Source organism: Callospermophilus lateralis, chromosome 5 (assembly GCF_048772815.1).
Source record: "Callospermophilus lateralis isolate mCalLat2 chromosome 5, mCalLat2.hap1, whole genome shotgun sequence".
NCBI classification, from domain to species: domain Eukaryota; kingdom Metazoa; phylum Chordata; class Mammalia; order Rodentia; family Sciuridae; genus Callospermophilus; species Callospermophilus lateralis.
Window position 1 is genome coordinate 111385331 of NC_135309.1, and position 21168 is coordinate 111406498.

Here is a 21168-nt window from a genome sequence, read left to right on the forward strand (position 1 = left end):
GATGCCTAAGCAGGAAGAATGCCTGGGTGAGAAACCCTAATCCCAACTGATGCCAGAGCCCCTGGATCCATGATCCACAGTCTTCTGATCCTGGCTTCCTGAAGTGGTCTTTATTGCTACGTACTGCATTTCAACAGTTATTTTCTTATTTTATTTCAAAGTCCAATTTTATGGCACAGTTTTACAATCCTTCCTATTTCATTTTCTGTGTTCAGTGGAAAAGTTGTTCTATGAGAACACTGACAAACTTGCTTTCACAAACAAGGTAAAATGATTTCCAAGAACATAATTAAATGTTTAATAAAAATCAGTGAAGGTGGGCTAGTGATGTAGCTCAGTGATAGAGTGCTTGCCTTGCATGCTTGAGGTTCTGGGTTCAATCCCCAGTCCGACCAAATAAAAAGAAAAAAAATCAGTGAATGTGCTCATGCTCATTTCCATTTGATGTGAATCTAAAAACTTTGGAAATGCCTTTTGTATAATATAGAAACATATTACGTAGCATATAGGAAGATAAGAATTTCTTCAATTTGAAGAAGTGAAACAGTGTTCCATGAAAACATTATTTAAAAGTTTATCTTTAGAAACTAATGCAAAATTGTACACAGAAAATTATAAATTTCAATGCCTGAATTGCATACTGAAGATTATTCAATTGTCAGAAAAACAATCAAAACTGGGATGGATAAACACAATCAACTTGGTTAGCATAGTATTAGGAACTAATTTTACTTCTAATAAGAATTTGAAGTTTTTAAAGAAATGATGAGATTTAAAGGAACGGTTTGAAATAATTTGGTGTTTTATGGAATAGCATTCTATTTCCAGACACATTAGCCTTCTTACAGCCAAAGATTGGGAAATTGCCAACAAACACAGCACACAAAATAGTTTAAAACAAGGGAGAACTCCTGAGTGTAGTTTTCCACAGCCTAATATTAACCATACTAATGACATCAAACTGTATATTACAAAAAGAGAATACCAGGTTTAATACCTTATGAAATATGTACAGAAGTTGAACATTCCTGTATGATATAATTCAAGTTATAATTCAATTATGAATGTAATGAGACATTCTGATATAGTGAAAAAGGTCTAGTTGATTACCAAAAAATGCATGTAAACCATAAAAGATAAAAACTACTTAAAAACACAAAATTCTAACCACTAGGTTTAAGCTTTCATTTTTAAAAAGTATATATATATACACACACACACACATATATATTTACAATCTTTAAATTTCATACATTTGTTAATTTTACATGATCTTAATTAACAGGTAACAAAAAGCAACAAAAAAAACCCTTTTTAATCATTTTTATAACATAAAAAAATCAATAGGGATGTTGGCAGAATGTAGTATATACAGTAGCTAAAATTCCAAAGGCAGGGACTTTATTATTAATGGAGTCATAAAATAGACATAACCAAAAGCATATGCTAGTACACAAGCAGTCTCACTTCAGAAACTTCATTGCAGGGACCCAGTTTTCTTATTTAAAAAGAAATGATTATAAATAATAATCATCTAAAGCATTGTTGGGAAGATTAGATGCTTTCTTGGGTGTGAAAATTCACAACACAGTTCATACCAGGACCTTCCTTTAAGGTTTAAAAACCTCAAACAGCATTATTTTGTTCTTAATACGAGAACCAGTGTTTAAACTATAAAATCCTTAATAGGAGTGTTCAGCCCAGTTGATTAACAAAAGTTATTTATAATGCTTCAATACTGATATGAAACTGATGATATTAAAGCTACCAAAACTTTGTAATGAACACCGAGTTTGGCTTCCTAGATAAGAGTCCGAAGTCATTTGCCTTCTGAGAACATTTCAGAGATATCAGATAGATATTCCTTAATTTCTCCAGCACTGTGGCATCTGCCTTCTAAGTTTTCTGTCTATCATAGTCTCCAACCATCTTCTTGATGTGTGACAATTTACTCTTCAACTGTTTGCAGTAATTTCTCTTTCTTTTGTAATCTGCAGACTAAAAGGGAGGAAAAATGAATCACATGAATTCAACACAATTAAAATAGGTCTGCTGAGAAGGCAGAGGTGAACAAAGGGAATATTAGTCATAAAAAATTGCTGAGTGTTAAATGAATATATTTAAAGTATCTGGTGGTACTGCCAACCATATAGGTAGCTGATTCACTTTACTCAATTTTATCTTCTAACCTGGATTTCACAAAGCATAGGCTCATTTCTAAAAATTCATTAAATCACCAAGAAGACTTATTGGCCTTTTTTCTATCAGATCATCTACAAAAATTAGTGAAATAAGAAACTGGCATTATCGAACAGGGGATAAGAGAAGTTTACTACATACTATTTTAAAACTCTTATTTAAAATCATGATGCTTCATAATTCACAAAAAATTTAAAGTAAAATCTTAAAAATGTCAATGATTGATAATACCAAGTGTTAGCAAGGACACAGAACAACGAGGGCTGCATTGCTCAGAGGGAATATAAATGGCACAACTATCCTGGAAAGCTGTTTTACAGTGTTTACTAAGGCTAGATACACACATGCCTTCTACTGCATGCCCAATGACTCTGTGATTTCACTTCTGAGTTTGTACCTATTAAATGTTTGCACATTTACAAAAATATTTCATACTGCCTTATTTGTAAAAGTCAAAAATCAGGAACTCAAATGTTGATTAGCAATATAGTAGATGAATAAATTGTGTGTATGGTTTTTTTTGCCATGCTGGGGATAGAACCTTGGGCTTCATGCATATTGAGTTTCATCCTAAGTCCAAGTTGTGTTTTAATCATTAAACACACAGCATAGCAATAAAAATAAATGAACCAGAACTACATGCCAAAATATGAAAGGAACTTGGAAACATAGAAAAAGAAATCCCACACACAAAATACATACTGTATTATTCTATTTATATAAAGTTCAAGATATCAGGGAAAAAAAGATGGGGTGGGGGTTGCCAGGTCACAAGGAAATGTATTTCTTGATTTGGATGCCAGTGCATTGGAGTGCAGTCACTGTATGAAAATTTACCAAGTTGTATACTTTGATTTCAACACTTTTGTCTGTATACTTAAAAAAAAAAAAAAGTTTTCAGAAAATCAGTATGGACTGTAGCAGCAAACAACTGAAATTAAAGTTCCAACTACTGAGTTATAGTATTCCTATCAAAATTACAAGGCTTTTTCTCAATAACCAGTGCATGCGTAAGAAGGTATTCTTAGTCATCCTAAAGGTTAAAAAAAAAAAAAATAGAAAAGATTTTCCTGAAAGAATCTTACAATTCAGGATACTTACTCCCTTGACTTGCTTCAGTCTATTGTATTCATCAGCAGCAGCCTATTAATGAGAAACACAAGGCAATGTGTTTAGTGGGGCATTTCGATTTGAAGAATAGCATTCCTGATGTCACACTTTGGAGCTAAAAAGACCAGTTTATGATAAGAATATAAGGAATTAATGAAGCTTTACAGCTTTTAAAAATTTACCAAGTTATAGTCAGCAGGAAGGTGTCTAGTGACAACATTTGGTAGGTGGCAGTACTGGGGATTGAACCTAGGGATGCTCTACCACTGAGCAACACCCCTTGCCCTATTTTTAAAACTTAAAACAGGGCATCAGTAAGGCTGGCCTCCAACTTATGATCCTCCTGCCTCAGCTCCCAAGTAGCTGAGATTACAGGTGTGCACCACCGTGCTCAGCTGAAGAAACGTTTCTGATATTATTTTCATGTGCATTCCATTCATATGGGCAGGTAATAATTTGTTCTGAAGCTTCTCATCTTTCCCCCATGCCAGGCCACATGCAACACTGACATCAGAAAAGTCTTCTAAATTGTAATGCAGATCTGATCTGGTTATATCCCACTATGAAACTGGCCTGAGATTCCCATAAACTTTACTCATCTAATTTCCCAGTTTGGTGTCCACCATTAGCAACTCCTTTTTAAGAAAAAAAAAAAAAATTAGGCAGGCTAATGCATCAATATTTCTACCATGATGTTTTCCTTATGGACATCTAATCCTGCATTGTACTCACTGTACACCATTCCCTTCTATCCGTTTTTTGTTTTTTGTTTTCCAGTACATAGAACACTTTACCACTAAGCTACATCTCAAGCCCTTTTTAAATTTTATTTTGAGACAAGTTCTTGCTAACTTGCACTCCTCCTTCCTCAGCCTCCCAAGTTGCTGGAAGCACAGACATACATCTCTGTGCCCAGCTCTATCTAGAAATTTCTTTTTTGGAGGGGCACCTTACCACCAAGCTACATCCCAAGTCCTTTTTCCTTTTCTTTCTTTTCTTCCTTCAAGACTGGCCTTGCTAAGTTGCTGAGGTTGACCTTGAACTTGTATTCCTCCTGCCTCAGCCTCCCAAGTCACTGAGATTACATATATGTGCCATAGGTATGTGCCTTGCTAGAAAATTTGTGACAGACACAGCTCAGTGATGCTTCCTCTATAAACTCACTAGGCCTTTAGTTGACTTTATTCTCTGAGCACTTAAATGTGCTTTCTATACATAATGTAAATACAGCAGTTACAATAATTTATTTACATGTCAGTTTTTCTCTTAGTATATAAATTCTTTGGTGAGGAGGGAAGACATGCATTTTGGTTTTTTTTTGTTTTTTTGTTTTTTTTTTTTTTTTTTTAGAGAGAGAGAATTTTAATATTTATTTATTTTTTGGCGGACACAACATCTTTGTTTGTATGTGGTGCTGAGGATCGAACCCGGGCCGCACGCATGTCAGGCGAGCGCGCTACCGCTTGAGCCACATCCCCAGCCCTGCATTTTGACTTTATAATCTCAGCACTTCCACATCAACAAAGATTCAAAAAGTGACCAATAAATGTTAACTGAGAAAGGTTTATCACAATACCATATAGAAACCACAAAACAGACAAATCAAGCTATAAAAGCAAATACTTCAAAACGGAAAAGCAGATGGCCTTAATTGAAAACTTGCAAAGAATATTTAATAAAATGAATATGAAATTCCAATAAAAATATGAAGTGATGAGAAAGTATTTAATTAGTAATACCTAAGACACAAGGTAGTTAATTTTTCAGGCACTAGAGAGATGTGGGTCAACTGAGCCCCCTAGTGCATTACTAGGGGAATGCAGTTGGTATAATTCTAGAGGACAGTTTTATAGTGAAAGTTAAAATGCAGATACCCTATTGTTCACCCATTCCACATTCTGGCATTTGTTTTAACTAGACAGCAGACAAGAATGCAAAACTGGAAAAGATCGCCTGTGCCTTCCAAGGTGGAAGAGACATACTGAATGTCTATCTGCAGAGGATTACTTTTCTTTTTTGTATGAAGGATTGAACCCAGTGGCAGTCAACCTCTTAGCCACATCCCACCCCTTTTTTATTTAGTTAGTTATTTTGAGAAAAGGCTGGCTTTGAACTTGCAATCCTTGTGCCTTAGCTTCCCAAGCTGCAGGGATTACAGGCATGCACCACTGTGGTGGCTGCTGTGGATTACTCTTAAGTAAATTATGGCACAACCTTAAAATTGAAAATTGTGTAGCTATTTTTACAGGTAAAAAATTTAAAAGTAGTTTTTTGTTGTTGTTGTTTGTTTGGTGATGGACACAATACCTTTATATTATTTATTTATGTAGTGCTGAGGATCAAACCCAGTGCTCCATGCATGCAAGGCAAGTTCTCTATATCACTGAATCACAACCCAAGCCCTAAAAGTAGATCTTTATGAGCCCAGAAAACCATTCACAATAATCTCAAAAAACAAACTAAGAAATACACACACATTTGAGAACAAATCTAACCAAGGAGGTCAAAGACCTCTACAATGAAAACTACAGAACCCTGAAGAAAGAAATTGAAGAGGGCCTTAGAAGATACCTCCCATGTTCATTGAAAGACAGAATTAATATTGTCAAAATGGCCATACTACCAAAAGTTTTATATAGATTCAATGCAATCCCCATCAAAATACCAATGACAGTCTTCACAGAATTAGAAAAAACAGCGCTCGCTTCAGCAGCACATATACTAAAACTAGAGTGAGACAGAGAAGATTAGGATGGCCCCTGCATAAGGATGACACCCAAATTTGTAAAGCATTCCATATTTTAAGAAAAAAGAAAGACACTAGAAAAAAACAGTTCTAAAATTCATTTGGAAGACCCAGAACAGCCATAGCAAACCTAAGCAAGAAGAGCAATGCTAGAGGCAACAGCACAGTATTGCCACCAAAAAGACAAGATCACTGGGATAGAACAGAAAACACAGAGATAAATCCACATAGATACAGTTTTCTGATAATTAACAAAGGTACCAAAAATATAGACTGGAGAAAAGATAGCCTTTTAAATAAATATGCTGGAAAAATAGGGTATCTATATGCAGAAGAAGGAAATTTGATCTCCATCTCTCATCCTGCACAAAAGCCATCTCAAAGTGGACCTAGGAATTAGAATAGAAGCTCTGCAACTGTTAGAAGAAAATGTAGGCTCAACACTCCTCCATGTTGGCAAAGGCACCAACTTCCTTAACAAGACTCCCAAGGCATAAGAAATAAAACCAAGAATAAGTAGGATGGCATCAAATTAAAAAGCTTCTGCACAGCAAAGGAAACCAGAGTATGAAGAGAAAGCCTACAGAATGGGAGAAGATCTTTGTCATCTGTTCCTCAGGGAATTAATATCCAGAATATATAAAGAACTCAGAAAACTTAACACACATGCAAAAGGATAACCCAATCAATAAAAGGGCAAAGGAACTACACAGACACTTCTCAAAAGAAGAAATACAAATGACCAACAAATATATGAAAAATGGTCAACTTCTCTAGCAATTTGGGAAATACAAATCAAAACTACACTGAGCCAGGTGCAGTGGCCCATGTAGTTTGGGAGGCTGAGGCAGAAGGACCGAAAGTTCAAAGCCAGCCTCAACAACTTAGTGAGATCCTGTTTCAAAATAAAATGGGCTGAGGATGTGGCTCAATGGTTAAATGCCTCTGGGTTCAATCCCTGGTACCAAAAAAAAACCCTACATTGAAACTTTATCTTCAGTCAGAATGGCAATTATCTAGAATACAAATAATAATAAATGATGGCCAGGATGTGGAGGAAAAGGTGCACTCATGCATTGTTAGTAGGACTACCAATTATGCCACTCTGGAAATCAGAATGAGAGTCTTTTAAAAACTGGAAATGAATCACCATAAGATCCAGCTATCCCACTCTTCGGTAGTTATCCGAAAGATCTAAAAATCAGCATACTACAATGATAAAGCCACTTCAATGTTTATAGTAGCACAATTCACAAAGGCCAAGTTATGAAACCAACCTAGGTGTCCATCAACAGATGAACAGGTAAAGAAAATGCAGTATATACACACAATGGAGTTTCTCAGCTATAAAGAATGAAATTATGGAATTTGCTGGTAAATGGATAGAACTGGAGAAATCATGGCAAGTGAAATAAACCATACGCAGAAACTCCAGGGTCAAATCTTTTGTCTCATATGTGGAAGCTAGAGCAAAATAAGGGCTGAAAGGGTTCCAGATGACCCTTTCTGATCCCCCAAAGATGGAGAACTAAATCTCCCCACCACACTTCCATGGGGGGCCAGATTATAAGGTGAAAAGCACACTATTTTTTTTCCCCTGAATCTCAGGTATTAAACAGGAAGAAAAAGACAAAGCCCTCAACTATCACTAGCTGCTTATCAGGAGAGCTAGGTTTAGGTCTAACTCTGCCACTTGCTTGCTGTGTGACTTGAGACAAGTCACTTAACCTCTTTGGGTCTTGGCAAGAAAGCAGACAAAATAAACTTCACAGTGTGCCTTTTGAAAAAAAGAAAAAAGAAAAAAAATGTGGGGGTGGAATCCCATGAATATAGAAGAGATCAGTGGAGTAGAGGTAGGGGATTGAGAGAGAGAGAGGAGGGATGGGAAAAGGGAGGAACTGTGGAATGAAATGAACAAACCTATTCTATGTCCATAAACAAATATACCACAATGAATTTCACCTTTATGTATATCTATAAAGCACTAATTAAAAACCAAAAAGTAGAAGACAACCAGTAAAGTAAAAGAAGGAGAAAAGGGAGAGGGAGGAGGGTAGGGAAAGGGGAAGTACTGGGGACTGAATCAGAGCAAATTATATTCCATGCTTACATAATTATGTCAAAATGAACCCAAATTATGTATAACTATAATGCACTAATAAAAAATATGAAAGGAAAAAAACGTAGATTTAAACAATAACCACAAACTTTTTTTTTTCTTTTTCTGGTATGGGGACTGAATGCAAAGGCATTGTACCACTGAGCCATACCCCTAGCCCCTCCCCATTTTTTTTTTTTTATTTTGAGATAGGGTCTTGCTAAGTTGACAAGACTGGCCTTGAACTTGTGATCCTTCTGTTCAGTTTCCAGAGTCACTACAAACTATTGCTCAGCAAAAACAAGAAATAAGCAATGCTAGAATATATTTTTTAAAAAGGACAAGATGGGGCTGCGGGTGTAACATACTTCATTAGTATGCATGAGACCCTGGGTTCTACCCTTAGTATGAGAGGGGAGGGGCCACAAGGATAAAGAATATCCAAGAGTCATAGGAAGCAATTGAAAGAGTTCTCAGTGGTTAAAACTGAAAAAATTTAACCACAAAATAAATTCTACTAGATCATAACTCAAAGTATGAAAAAAATACTCATGAATCCACACATCAATGATAAAATTAATTAACAAATAGATGGGAGACAGACTAGTCTCTTTAAAGAGTGACATATCTATATAAATTTCAGTATCCATACAAAATGCCATATAGACAGCTTAAAAAGAAAAAAAAATAAGCTCAGTGTGGTGGCACACACCTGTAATTCTAGCTAATAGGGAAGCTGAGGTAGAAGGATTAAAAGTTCAAGGCCAGCCTGGGCCACATAAAGAGACCCTGTCTCAAAATAAAAATGGCTGGGGGTATAGCTCAGTGGTAGACTGCCCCTAAGTTCAATACTCTGGGATGGAGAGAGGGAAAGAAGGAAGGCAAGAAGAAGGGAAGGGTGGGAAGGAAGGAAAAAAAGAGACAAAAAGAAATTAACTTTATATGGACCAACACTACCTTAACTGGGTGATCAAGGGAAAAATAGTTAATTATTTTACTCTTGAGTAAGAAAGGAAGAAAGATAAAGGATGATTCTGTACTAGAGACTATATGTGCCTACATCAGTCCCTCATAAGGAGGATATGCTAACAACTAGTATTGTGGTGACAAGAATTTTTTGGAGATAGGATTAAGGTGATATATTTTTCTATATACATTCCTGTATTAAATTTGGGGGTTTTTGTTTGCTTGAGTTACTGAGGATTAATCTCTAGACCTCACACAAGTATTCTACCACTGAACTATATCCCAGTCATTTACTTTTTATTTCAAGATGGGGTCTCACTATGAAACCAAGGAGCCTTGAATTTGTGACCTTTCTGCCTCAGCCTCCTAAGTAGGTGTGATCACAGGCATGCACCACCATGCTTAGCTCTATATTTTTTTTTAATATTTAGTTTTTAGTTGTAGTTGGACACAATACCTTTATTTTATTTATTTTTATGTGGTGTTGAGAATTGAACCCAGGACCTCACACGTGCTAGGCAAGCACTCTACCTCTGAGCCAAAACTCCAGCCCTCTGTATTGAGTTTTTTACGGAAAGCATACATTATGTTTACAAGTAGAAAAAAATAATCTGGCTATTTTCTTTTAAATTGAAAGGAGTAGAGGTACATATAATACGATTTTATAATTCTTAGTACAATCAACAATTTGGAAAAACTGTCATCCAAAACTCATTTCAACTATGAAATTGTGTTTTAGCAAAAAAAAAAAAAAAAAAATCAACTTTAGCATACAGGATGCTATTTCTCCATAGATTAGAAATCAAATTCTATGCAATATATAAATATCAGGTTTGAATTTACCATGTACTCTTCACTTTCTTCTCTATAGTCATCCAATTCTTTATCTAGACGAGAGAGTTCTCTATTGACCTCGTCAAGTTCTGCTTGTAAGCTCTTGTATTCCTGCAGGCCAGTGTCAAAATTTCGCTTGTAGAGTTGTCTTTGTTGATCTGAAGTGATGGGTGGATATTCCCTAAGAATTAAGAGAGAAAATGACTACATATTTATCCTTAGCAGACATAAGATCAGTATCCTTCAAAGACAATAAAGCCAGTAGACTATAGAGAATGACCTTCCCTTGTTTACTTTTTTTTTTTTTTTTTTTTTAATGCAGGGGGGAGGGAGATGGGATACAATATCTTCCATTAAGAATGATGTTACTTTTTGGGCTGGAGCTCTGGCTCAGCAGTAGTGCACTTGCCTGGCATGTGTGAGGCACTGGGTTCGATTCTCAGCACCACATATAAATACATAAATAAAATAAAGGTCTGTCAACAACTAAAAAACAAACCAAAAAAAAATTTAAAAAGAATGATGTTACTTTTTATATTACTGCTTGTGGTTTTTCTCTCATAAGTTTTAGAAATAAAGTAGAAAATCAGTTATGAAATTTAAGGTCCAAGTCATAAAAACACATTTGCTTTTAACCCAAAAATCACATGATAATAGAATGTTTGTGTTTATTGTCTTAAAACAAATTCTGGAACCCAAAGCCTATTTTGGTCAATGCAGCAGCACAGTGGCTTACTGGGAGTGGCTGCTTCCTGCTACCACCTACAGTCTTCAGGCTAGCTTATTTAATTATTTTTTGGTCTTGTTTTTCCTAAGTGGAAATAGCATATCTTGTATTAAATATAAATGTCCCCAGGGAGTAGATAGGAACCAGGGCCCTGATCCCAAGGCAGCTGTGCTGAGGAAACTTCCAGCATTTGCCTTGTTCCCCATCCCTCTTTGAACCATCTACAGTGCAGATCTGGGGGGAAGGGATGTAACTGTAAGAAAAATCCTAAAATGACAAGGGTCTGTTTAGTAGCTTTGGAAAGATGCCCTTACCAAGTGTTCGAAAAGGGATGGGTGGGTCTTCAGGGACCCCCTGTACTTTTCAGACTCCTAAAATCAGCCATTGGTTGTTTTCTTACCTTCCCACTGGCCTCAAGAGAGCCAAGAAACTCACACTGCCCTGTCTTCCCCCCCCCCCAGTTCCACAGGTGAAGATTGATAGTCTAGCTTCCTTTCTAAGATACTATTTTAATTTTTGTGAGGCTTTGTAATAAAATGGTACATTTCTATAAAAAAGAAAAGAAATAGCATATTTTGTTCTTTTATTATAATAGTAGATATTACCCCCAAAAAAGAAACAACATGCTCATGTAAAAACATATGCTCAAGAACACAGCCCCTGGGGCTGGGGTTGTGGCTCAGTAATAGAGCGCTCGCCTGGCACGTGCAAGATCCTGGGTTCAATCCTCAGCACCACATAAAATAAAAAACAAGTGAAATAAAGGTGTTGTGTCCAACTACAACTAAAAAATAAATATTAAAAAAAAAAATCATAGCCCCTGGGACAGGAATTTCTTGTTTCTCCTTTGCTAGCAAAGCAATAAAACATTTCTTTTTGTCAAAATCGTGTCCTCATTATTGGATTGGCATGGGGGACAAGGGCTAAGTTTTCAGTAACAAATTGAGGACACAGATGGGACCTGAGAGCAGCTCCTACTCCAGTTTTCTTTTAGATCTGGCACTCCAAGCAACCCCACTTCCATGAGGAGGAAGCAAGGGGGCTGGTGAATTTCTTGAGAGCAAACTGCTGGGGAGTTAGAAGATGATTTGCTCCATCTTGGTCCACTTCGAGAAAAAGGAATCTGAACCCAGTGAAGTTGTTACACCCTTGGCCATCTGCATGATCCCTGCCCTATGTATGCCTTGTCTAGTCACCTGCCAACTGCCACCATGGACCTCTAGACTACCCTGATGCCAAATACCCTTAACTGTCCATGTCCTATCTGTCCTAGGCCTTCAGGTCACTTCCCCTAACTTTGCCCTCTCTCAGCAGAAAGAAGCTTGGAGATGTTGACGCACATTTTTCCTTAGAAATTGACAGTGGGGAAATATAATAGTGGTTCACTTTATGGTTTGAATATAGCATTGCTATTCTGCTACTGCAACTTATTTTTTAAATGGACATGTTTCTTTCTCTGCCTCTCTTCCTCCCTCTCCTAGTCTTTTGCTCCTTAATCTCAGGGAAAAAAGGATTACCTTTCTTCCCCATCCTAGGCAGAGGTATTTGTCCTTGAGCACAGCCCCACCACAAGAATGAAGTAATTCAGATGTGGGGGTGGCACCAGAGGATCTAAAAAATTACTATCTCCCAAATAATAATGAATTATAACTCTGGGCAGAGAACATTTGGAATGTAGCCTGTGAATCACTGCTTTAAAAGTTCCCTGTTCCCTCTGATGAGCAGAATCACAGTATCTGGGACTGGAGTCCCTGTGTTTCTCCTTCGCTAGCAAAGCAATAAAACTTCTTTCTACTTTTTCTCAAAAAATAAGTGAATAGGGAGGGGCTGGGGCTGTAGCTCAGTGGCAGAGTGCTTGCCTAGCACATGTGAGGCACTGAATTTGATCCTTAGCACCGCATAAAAATGAACAAATAAAATGAAGTCATTCTGTCCATCTATAACTACAATTTTTTAAAAAATGAATAAAAAGTAAAAAAACATGCTCATTGGACAAATAATCTGGCAATTCATTACTGTATCAGGAAAACAAATTCTATCATCACTTATCTCTCTGAATATACCGCAACCCCTTGCAAATGAAGATGATGCTATCAACTCATGACACATTGAGGAAAATACTCTGAATTGTTTATCCTAATATGAAATTTCAAGTTCTAAATCTAATAGTTTAATATTTTCATTTTTCATGGGGGGAAATTAATGATTTGATCAAAAGGGAAACAAAAATTTAGGATTTCTGAGTTTTTAGTTAGGCAAATATTTTACAGCTAGATGGCTGAAGCATGTCAAAAAACTCTTGGGGGAAGGAGAAGATGAGGTGCCAGAATCACCGGTGAGCAAGGGATTTCGAGCTATCCCTGTCTCACCTGCCCCTACTAAAACCTGGAGAAGCAGTGTTTTCATTAACCACCAAGCACACCACAACTGTTTCTGCCTGGTGTCCCAATCCTCAGAACACTGGGGCAAGAAAAGGTTTTGCACTCTGTCCATGTGTACCTAGTGATAGGCTAAAACCAACAGTGACACAAGTTAACCACAACATTGGTCAGAACTCTAAACTGTTACTGCAATTGTTTACAAAACTGTTTGCCCGAGTTCTTTGGATTAACCTTTAAAAGAAACTCTGGTTTTTATCATGAAAGCTTAATTTAAGGGGAATTGCTAAAGGAAAGCCACAACACACTCACTGATCTGGGCGGGAATTTTATAATCAGTACAACAGAATTCCTTTATACTTTTTTTTTTTTTTTAACTTGAAAAAACCTCTCTTGGGTAATTATTGTTAGAGGACACTGGAGGAATTCACCAGCCATTTTGTGGGGAAGTTGAAAGTATGTTTAAGACATGGTTACAGTCAAGCAATTGCCTCCATTTCCATCTTGATCACAAAAAGACACTAAGGAAAAACACAACATAACACAACACAAAAAACTGTCTCCAGTCCTCACTGGCAAAGAATAAAATCACACCACGGAACCCAGTATCAGAAGCAACAACTCCAAACCTGGCTGGCCACGTTGATATTCAGAACATGCAGTGTCTGTAGGAAGAGGAGAGGGACTCTACCTGATCCAGTCCTCCTCCAGCTCATCACAGGATTCTCCACCCGTCGTGTAGTCTGTCTCATAGTGGTCTTGCTCTGTTCTCTTGGGCTTTCCTGCTCTTCCCTTAGTGGGAGCCCTTTTTGAAGGTGTCTCTAAGTTACCACTGCTGCTGTAGCGAGGCTGTCTGAAGTCATCCAAGGGTGAAGTGAGGGGAAGCTCCTGAGCCACTTCAGGCACCCTAAAACAGAGGTCAGTGTTCAGTGGCCACTGAGTACACTACAGCTCGGCCAGTATATCATAACCACAAAGGGCAGCAATAACAAGCACTCAGCAATACCTGCATGCATACACAGGCATTCAAGAGTTTACATGCTCAGCACTGAGCAGATGCCTAGCTTGCCGCATTCGTTATGGCACACTCTCAGGATCCTCTGATACACACCAGCAGTTCTAAAGGTCTGACATGGGTTGGAGGGGGGATTTTAAACTTCTAAGTAAAATGGATCTCAGATTTCATTTCAAGCTGATCTTAAGAGGTGTTTATCTGCCCCATGCTAGGGACTTGCTCTATAAAAAGCTGTCAGGAAAATGATGATGATGGTGATTTTGTACAGGTTCTTCCAGTTCCATGAAATGTTATGTGGGGAAGAGGATGTAGCTTATCTGACTCTCAGAGATAAGCTCTTTGTAATATTAATTTTATACTACCATATAATAATTCTCTTTTTTAAGATAAAATTTTGAAAAACTAGAAATGATTTAAAACCTTAAAACCACAAAGCTTTATATTGAAATGAATGAAAGAGTTCATTAAATATTCTTTTAAAAATTGCTATGTTAATCTTGAAGCCAGATAGAATGAATGGAAGGATTACCATTATACTTATTATTTTTCTAATGCAATTATTTCTTCTTGCATGAGAAATGGAATTGCATATACTGTTCCTGCCACCAGCATGAAAACAAGCCTAACACAAGAATAAAATACCAAAAGCTGGGGCAAACATAAACTACTTCTAAGCAACAAGTACAAAGTCATCTTCCTTTGTGGTAGAAGGGCAAGAAAAAAAAAAATGAAAAGATCAAAGAAAGGGGCCGAGACTTTCTGAATATAAGTCTGGCTATCCAAACCAACTATTAAAAATGTCAAAAGAAAATTGTTTTTCTTCCTTCCTACTGCTTCCAACTTACAGAAGTCACAATTTTGAGCTTTATCTTCCAGGCTTACCATTTTCCAGGTGATTTCTCATTGTTATCAGAGTCTGAGATTTCTAATCTCACTTAATTTCTTGCAGAACCCTAAAGCTTTGGAGAATGTATGTGTAGTTGGGGGTGGAGGTGGTATTTATTTTTTCTCTGTAAATGTATTCAGGTATCAAGGTTTTGTATGCTATGTTAATGCTAGTCCTAGTAGAGAGAAAATGTGACTTTCTCCCTGAGTCAATGATTAACAAGTTCCCAGATACTCTGCCAAGAATTAGCTTCTGTGCTTCTTGCTTTGGGGTAGAAGATAAAACTTTTTGAATGCAGTGGATCTACTTGACGGGTAGGGAACAGAGAGGGAAGAAGGTAAAGGGCAAATAAAATGAAAAAAAGGGAAAAAACATATAAAGCAAGTGTCTTGGCCATAATTTTATGATATTAGTTACTAATATTATAAATCTTTGACCTTGAAAGTTTTCCACCTCTCCTTTTCCTATACCCTTTAAAACACTACGCAGTAACGTACCTGTTTTTAGCATGAAGGCTAAAAACAAAATACTTAGCAAGAGAAGTATATATAAATTCAGAATTATGGATGGGGTTGGGGGTATAGCTCAGTTGGTAGAGTGCTTGTCTAGTATGCACAAGGCCCTGAGTTCAATCCCTAGCACCACTACCACCACAAAAAAAAAAAAAAAAAGAATCATAGAATATGTATAGACTAAATAACCTTTAAACCTACTTTTAGTATAAGTCATATTAAGTCTAAATACATACAATGCAGATGAGATAACCAGCCCTGTACTTCCCAGCTACCTTCTTCACTCAGATATTCTCAACCTTACTGGATCACCAGGTCTGGAGGTTGGTTGACCCTTTTGTAGATTTGAATTAATCCTTATTCCCATACATACCCTTCACATGCCTTTGCTGTTCTTATTTTGGCCTCTCAGTGTAGTCAGGCACTTTCTTCCACCTTTGTTTTGCAATGTCTGTGAGAACACAGACTTCATATACCCAAGAGCACTTGGCTCAGTATTGTACAGCTATTCAAGATAATTACTGAAAACAGATGCACAAGAATCCTCCTTTTCAGAAGACACACAGTATCAGTGAAGGAAAAGAAACAAACAATACATGATCAACATCAATTCTACAACTCTTAGAATAATGTTCATGATATATGTGATATTTCAGAGTTGTCACCATAATTATGAAGCATATCTAAACCTTGTCCCAGCAACATGAAGGACTCAGCATGGTAAATGAGAAATCAGATGCTGTGGTGTGGATATATGGTTTAAGTGTGTCTTCCAAAGACCCACGTATTAGAGGCTTGGTCCTTATTGTGGCGATGCTATGTAATGTGGAAACTTTATGAGGGGTTAAGCCTACTGGAAAGTCTTTAGAACACCAAGAGTGATCTCACTAGAGTTAAGCTGATGTCAGTGTCATCCCCTTGATCTTTCAGAACTGTGGGCTAAATAACCTCTTTTCTTTATAAAGGTATCGTGCTTAAGGTATTTTGTTACAACAATGAAAAATGATTAATACACCAGAAATCTGAATTCAAATGAAACTTTCTAGTTTAATAAACATGTATGTGGATAGGGTTAATCGACATTCAATTTTTCCCTTCTATTCAAGAGATTTAATAATTATTGTCAAAAAGAGAAACTGAGAATTATACTTAGCATTATACTTAATAACTTCTTTCCACCCTCCCCTAAACTTCACAATTAGAAATAGTAGCAAGAGCATACAGAACCACATTTCTAGAGTGAAGACCACAATGTAGGTGCTGAATTAAATCAGCAAATAAAAAAACACATTTTCAACTTAGAAGAGGAAAAGGACCTCATCCTCCCCATCCAAATCTTCCAAGTCATATTTAGGTCTCTACAAATAAAGCAAAGATCATTGTAATACAAAAGAAAGATCAGTGTCTGGTTTTTATGAGTACTGTTGGATATTTTTGAAGGAAGGTAGCACAAAAAAATTAATTTTCAATATATGCTAATACTCATTTGTAGACCCATTCTATCAAAGTAAGGGAGAGTCAACTTACGGTGGTGTTGACTTATAGGAAGACTCTGGATATGACCGTTTGCCATTCACTTTGTCATTGGAAGAGTACACCATGGAACTATCCACTCTCTCCACATAGTCAGATGGGGGTGGAGGTATGTCTTGTGTGCCTGCAGACACGTTTTTAACCTAAAAAACAGCCCCAAGAAATATAGTTATTACTATACCCTGTAATTTAAAGGGGAAACAAAATTATCATATACATAAAATTTCTAATATTTATTTGGGTCATTAAAAACTTGTAAGGATTGTTGTTTTGTTATCAGCATTAACAATCAATTCAGTATTTTTCATAAATACATAAAGTGCAATTGTTAGTTTGAATAAGACCTGAATGCATTATGAAGTAGGAAAAATCCTGCCTGATTTTTATCTGGATATAATTAGGTAGAATAATTATCCATGGTCATTGTTCCACCTCACCCCACCTCCACATTAGGAAAACCAAGCTTGTCTATCAAGGCTAGTTCTGAGTCAGGGCAAGGAAAATCTGCATTTCTAACAAGTTCTCTGGGTAATCCTGTTGCTGCAGTCTGAACACTGCACTTGGAAAATCACTGATCTAGGACAAAGGACACCAGCTCTTAATCCATTCATCCCTAAACACGGAATGTTAAAACACAGAAGAAATTAAGCAACTCAAAATTATTTCCGAGACAGTTCTTTGAAGAAGAGATTTGTGTGGGCATGGTGGCACACGCCTGTAATGCCAGTGATTCTGGAGGAAGTTGATGATTAAATGACATGACAGGGTGCCTCAGGGGTATCTCATTTACCACAATGCCTTCTGAACACAGCGCAGACTCCTAATGCTAGATTCTAGAATTAAGGCCATTGAGCCCAATCAAAGAATTTGCTTAACAACTTTCAGGAAACAGCAGGTGTATAATTGAATTATTTTGCTATTATAAACCTTTGCAATTAGGTTCAGCTTCAATGTAGTGTATTTCTCTGCAAAACACACACACACACACACACACACACACACACACACTTCTTAGGCTTTCCACTCTTCAAAGCATTAAAACAAGGGTAAGTACCTCTCATATCATTGCAACATCACATACCCAAAGATGTTATCCACTCCTCAAAGTACACAGAGGTTTTCTAGACTATTTAATACTCAGAGTCAGAAAGGAATGGGATCATTTCCCTCTGAAAGTGGAATTTGGCAGTAAATGCCAAACCAGTGGGTGGGTTTCCAAGGAGTGTACTCAGATCCCACCACAGGGGGGACCAGATGGGAACCATTCCTGGCTCCCACTGAATTCCTTCTAACAGAACACAACACCAAGCTCCACAGGCAAATATTCCAAGCCAAAGGCCCATTCTTAATTCAAGTCTTCACAACTTAAAGAGACTTCCTTTTCTTAAAAATCCATTTTCCACTTCAGGTCCTGGCTTCCCCTCTAGCGGCAACTTTTAAGAGAATGGGCAGGCAGGGGTCCTTTTAGAGACTTCTTAGCACCTGGGCTGCCCTTCCCCCTTTCTTTGCCAGCTCTGCATTCACTGGGCTTTAAGACTTGGCTCAAGTGCCAACACTTCCTATAAGCCTTCAAATCAAGTTCCTGCTGGGTGAGGCACTAACCTGTCCAATCTCCCCACACCTGTGCCTACAAACCTCCCACCAGAGCAAGTGCCAAACAATCGCTTGCTCACAGCAATGGCTTGTTCACTTATCTCTAACTTTAGTAGACAATGGAGTGTTCTTAGCCACCACTGTGACTGCTTACAATACTAAACTGACAGGTCATTTACTAGGCACAACTTTACAGGTATTACTCCTTTTTCAGAAATGAGGAAGTTCTGGCTCAGGGAGATGGACAACTTTCCCAAGGACCTAGATCTAGTAAAATTGGTCATATGGCCAGTCTCCTACTTCCCTCTTCGAGTCTCCAAAGCTCTGCACAATGCCTAGATTCAAAGAAATAATCAGCAGCCTTTCTTCTCAAAAGGAGTTTAAGAATGATACAGAGGCAAAATGTATTTATAAGAACAGGAGGAAGATAAATATTTTTTCCTTTTTAATGCTTTACTCCCCAAACTAAAATATTACTTTTCCTCTCTCCCACTTCATGGTCTGAATGCAAAGTGAATATAAACCTAATACTATTGCTTTTGGAGGACAGTAGAAGCAAATAGGGAGGCCAATGCAGAGTGATTAGGTATTAGTAATTTATGGAAGGAGTCCCAGCCTGTATTTCCTATAAGAGATAAAGCATTCCTGAGTTTCATTGTTATTATTGACAGGATCCCCAGCTGACAAAATGGTGGTTCTTTAAAGGAAAAAAAAAAAGAAGAAGAAGAAAGAATTACCATTCTAATTGTCCCAGTAACACTCACATTCCCCATCTAGGATAGAACACAGGATTTCAACATGCTAGGCAAACATTACAACTGATCACATCTCCAGTCCTTGCAGTAAATCCTTAAAGATTTAGAACCTGAGAAAAATAACTAGGCTTCATTCTGCATAGTAAATGATGAACATTTTCCATTAAGTAACTTGTATAGCCTTAAGAAATTAAGACAGAAGGATGAAAATTAAATTTTAAAAGGTTGTCTTAAACTGAGCATGAAGGGTGAAGAAAAGTTTGAGTCAGTTCTCCCCAAAGCCAAATGATGAACTTTCTGCTCTGAAGCAGGGGGAGCCACAGGCTGACCTCAGCCTCCTACAGAAGAGTCTTCAAGCCTGGAAGAGACTCCAGTGCTGAAAGCTTCCACAGGCGTGTGGAAATCCACTCGGCAGAACCCAGCTAGCCCCTCTGCTGGGATCTGCTTCAGGAGTTCCTGGCGCCACTCTCCCCACTCCACATTTAAACTTTACAAAGGCAACAAAGACAGATATGCTGGGACTGTGGGAGTGGAAGAGTGGGGGAGAATACATCAAGCCAACCAAAGAATGCCTCAGATTCACTCGAGAGTAAATTCAAAAAAGGACAAGCACTCAAGCTGGCCATGTTTGAGGAGTATTAACCACTAATTTAAGGGGAAGATTTACTAAGACTCATATTCCAACCAAAAAAGAACTAAGCACCTTTGAAATGTCAAAATTAGACGAATATGTTTTCAGAATATCTACATATGAGGTAATTATAATAAGAGCAATTGTCACTCAAAATTTAATTACACTTATTAAGAGGGTTCTGACTTTGTCATGTGTGGGGAAAAAAATCTTTGTAACAACATCTAATACTACTCTAACCTCCTTGGAGAGTTACTGAAAACATGTAAATCCCAGTAGGCTGCCAAAGGAAAACAAAGAGGACAGTTCTGCTTTAGAGAGCTCGATGCTCTCCAGACACCTACCAGTCTTCTGCCTTCCTCACAGGACCCAAGAGGAAGCTATAGAATCATAGGTGACCCCCTTCCCCCACCTGACTCTCTGAATTCAGAAGAGGAGGTAAAAAGGTCAAGAAAGTTTTAGGTCACTTTGAAAAAAAGACTTTCTCTAGCAAAACAAAGTTTGGAAGAAACACTCACCCCTATTGAAATTAACTTCCTTTCACTTGGAATTAGTAAAAGCAAAAAGCTGCCATTAGCCCAGGCTGGTGGTGCATGCCTGTGATCCTGGTAATTTGGGAGGCTGAGACAGGAGGATCTCAAATTCAAAGCCAGCCTCAGCAATTAACTGAGGCCCTAAGCAACTTAGCCAGACTTTGTCTCAAAATAAAAAATAAAAAGAGCTGGGGATTAACTCAATGGTTAAGCACCCCTAGGTTCAATCACTAGTAGCAAAATAAATAAATAAAGAGTCTGGCTAGAGGTACACTCAGCTGGTCTGGTAATGAGACGAACCATCCACTTCTAAGAAGTAAAGGAAAATTTCTCTGTTGAGTATCTACCATGTGCCAGGCAAAGGCTAATTTGTTTATTCATCACAATTGCCCAGTGAGATAGGATTATCAGCATTCTGATGGGAAATAGAGCCACTAAGGTTAAATTAACTTGAAGGTCACAGAGAAGGTGATATGGTAGAGAGGAATTTTAACCCTGGTCTATCCAACTCCAAAGCCCAGCTCTTTCTGGCAAAATGAACTTCCACTTCAGAATTAAATCATGGCACAAGGAAGCCCCTGTAGCTAGGTTTTCTACTTTCTGTAACAAAGAGTATTATTATTATTATTATTTGCCTTAAATTCCTTGCTGC

At 37.5% G+C, this 21168-nt stretch overlaps 1 protein-coding gene and 1 non-coding gene across 3 annotated transcripts in view; one reads left to right on the top strand and one right to left on the bottom strand.

Moving 5' to 3' along the window:
* Window positions 1-1858: 1858 nt before the first annotated feature.
* Window positions 1859-21168, bottom strand: part of Ocln (occludin) — a 41946-nt gene continuing 22636 nt past the window's right edge. For both annotated transcript variants that reach the window (XM_076856101.1, XM_076856100.1), the window contains 5 exons: window positions 16999-17147; window positions 13750-13965; window positions 9963-10134; window positions 3301-3342; window positions 1859-1998 (listed from right to left, as the gene is read on the bottom strand). In XM_076856101.1, coding sequence (XP_076712216.1) covers window positions 1897-1998; window positions 3301-3342; window positions 9963-10134; window positions 13750-13965; window positions 16999-17147 — 681 coding nt within the window. In that variant the 3' untranslated portion in view covers window positions 1859-1896. The remainder of the gene's footprint in view (window positions 1999-3300; window positions 3343-9962; window positions 10135-13749; window positions 13966-16998; window positions 17148-21168) is intronic.
* On the top strand, window positions 6007-6113 carry LOC143400637 (U6 spliceosomal RNA). The gene has a single exon (XR_013091534.1). It is a non-coding gene; the product is annotated as a U6 spliceosomal RNA (small nuclear RNA).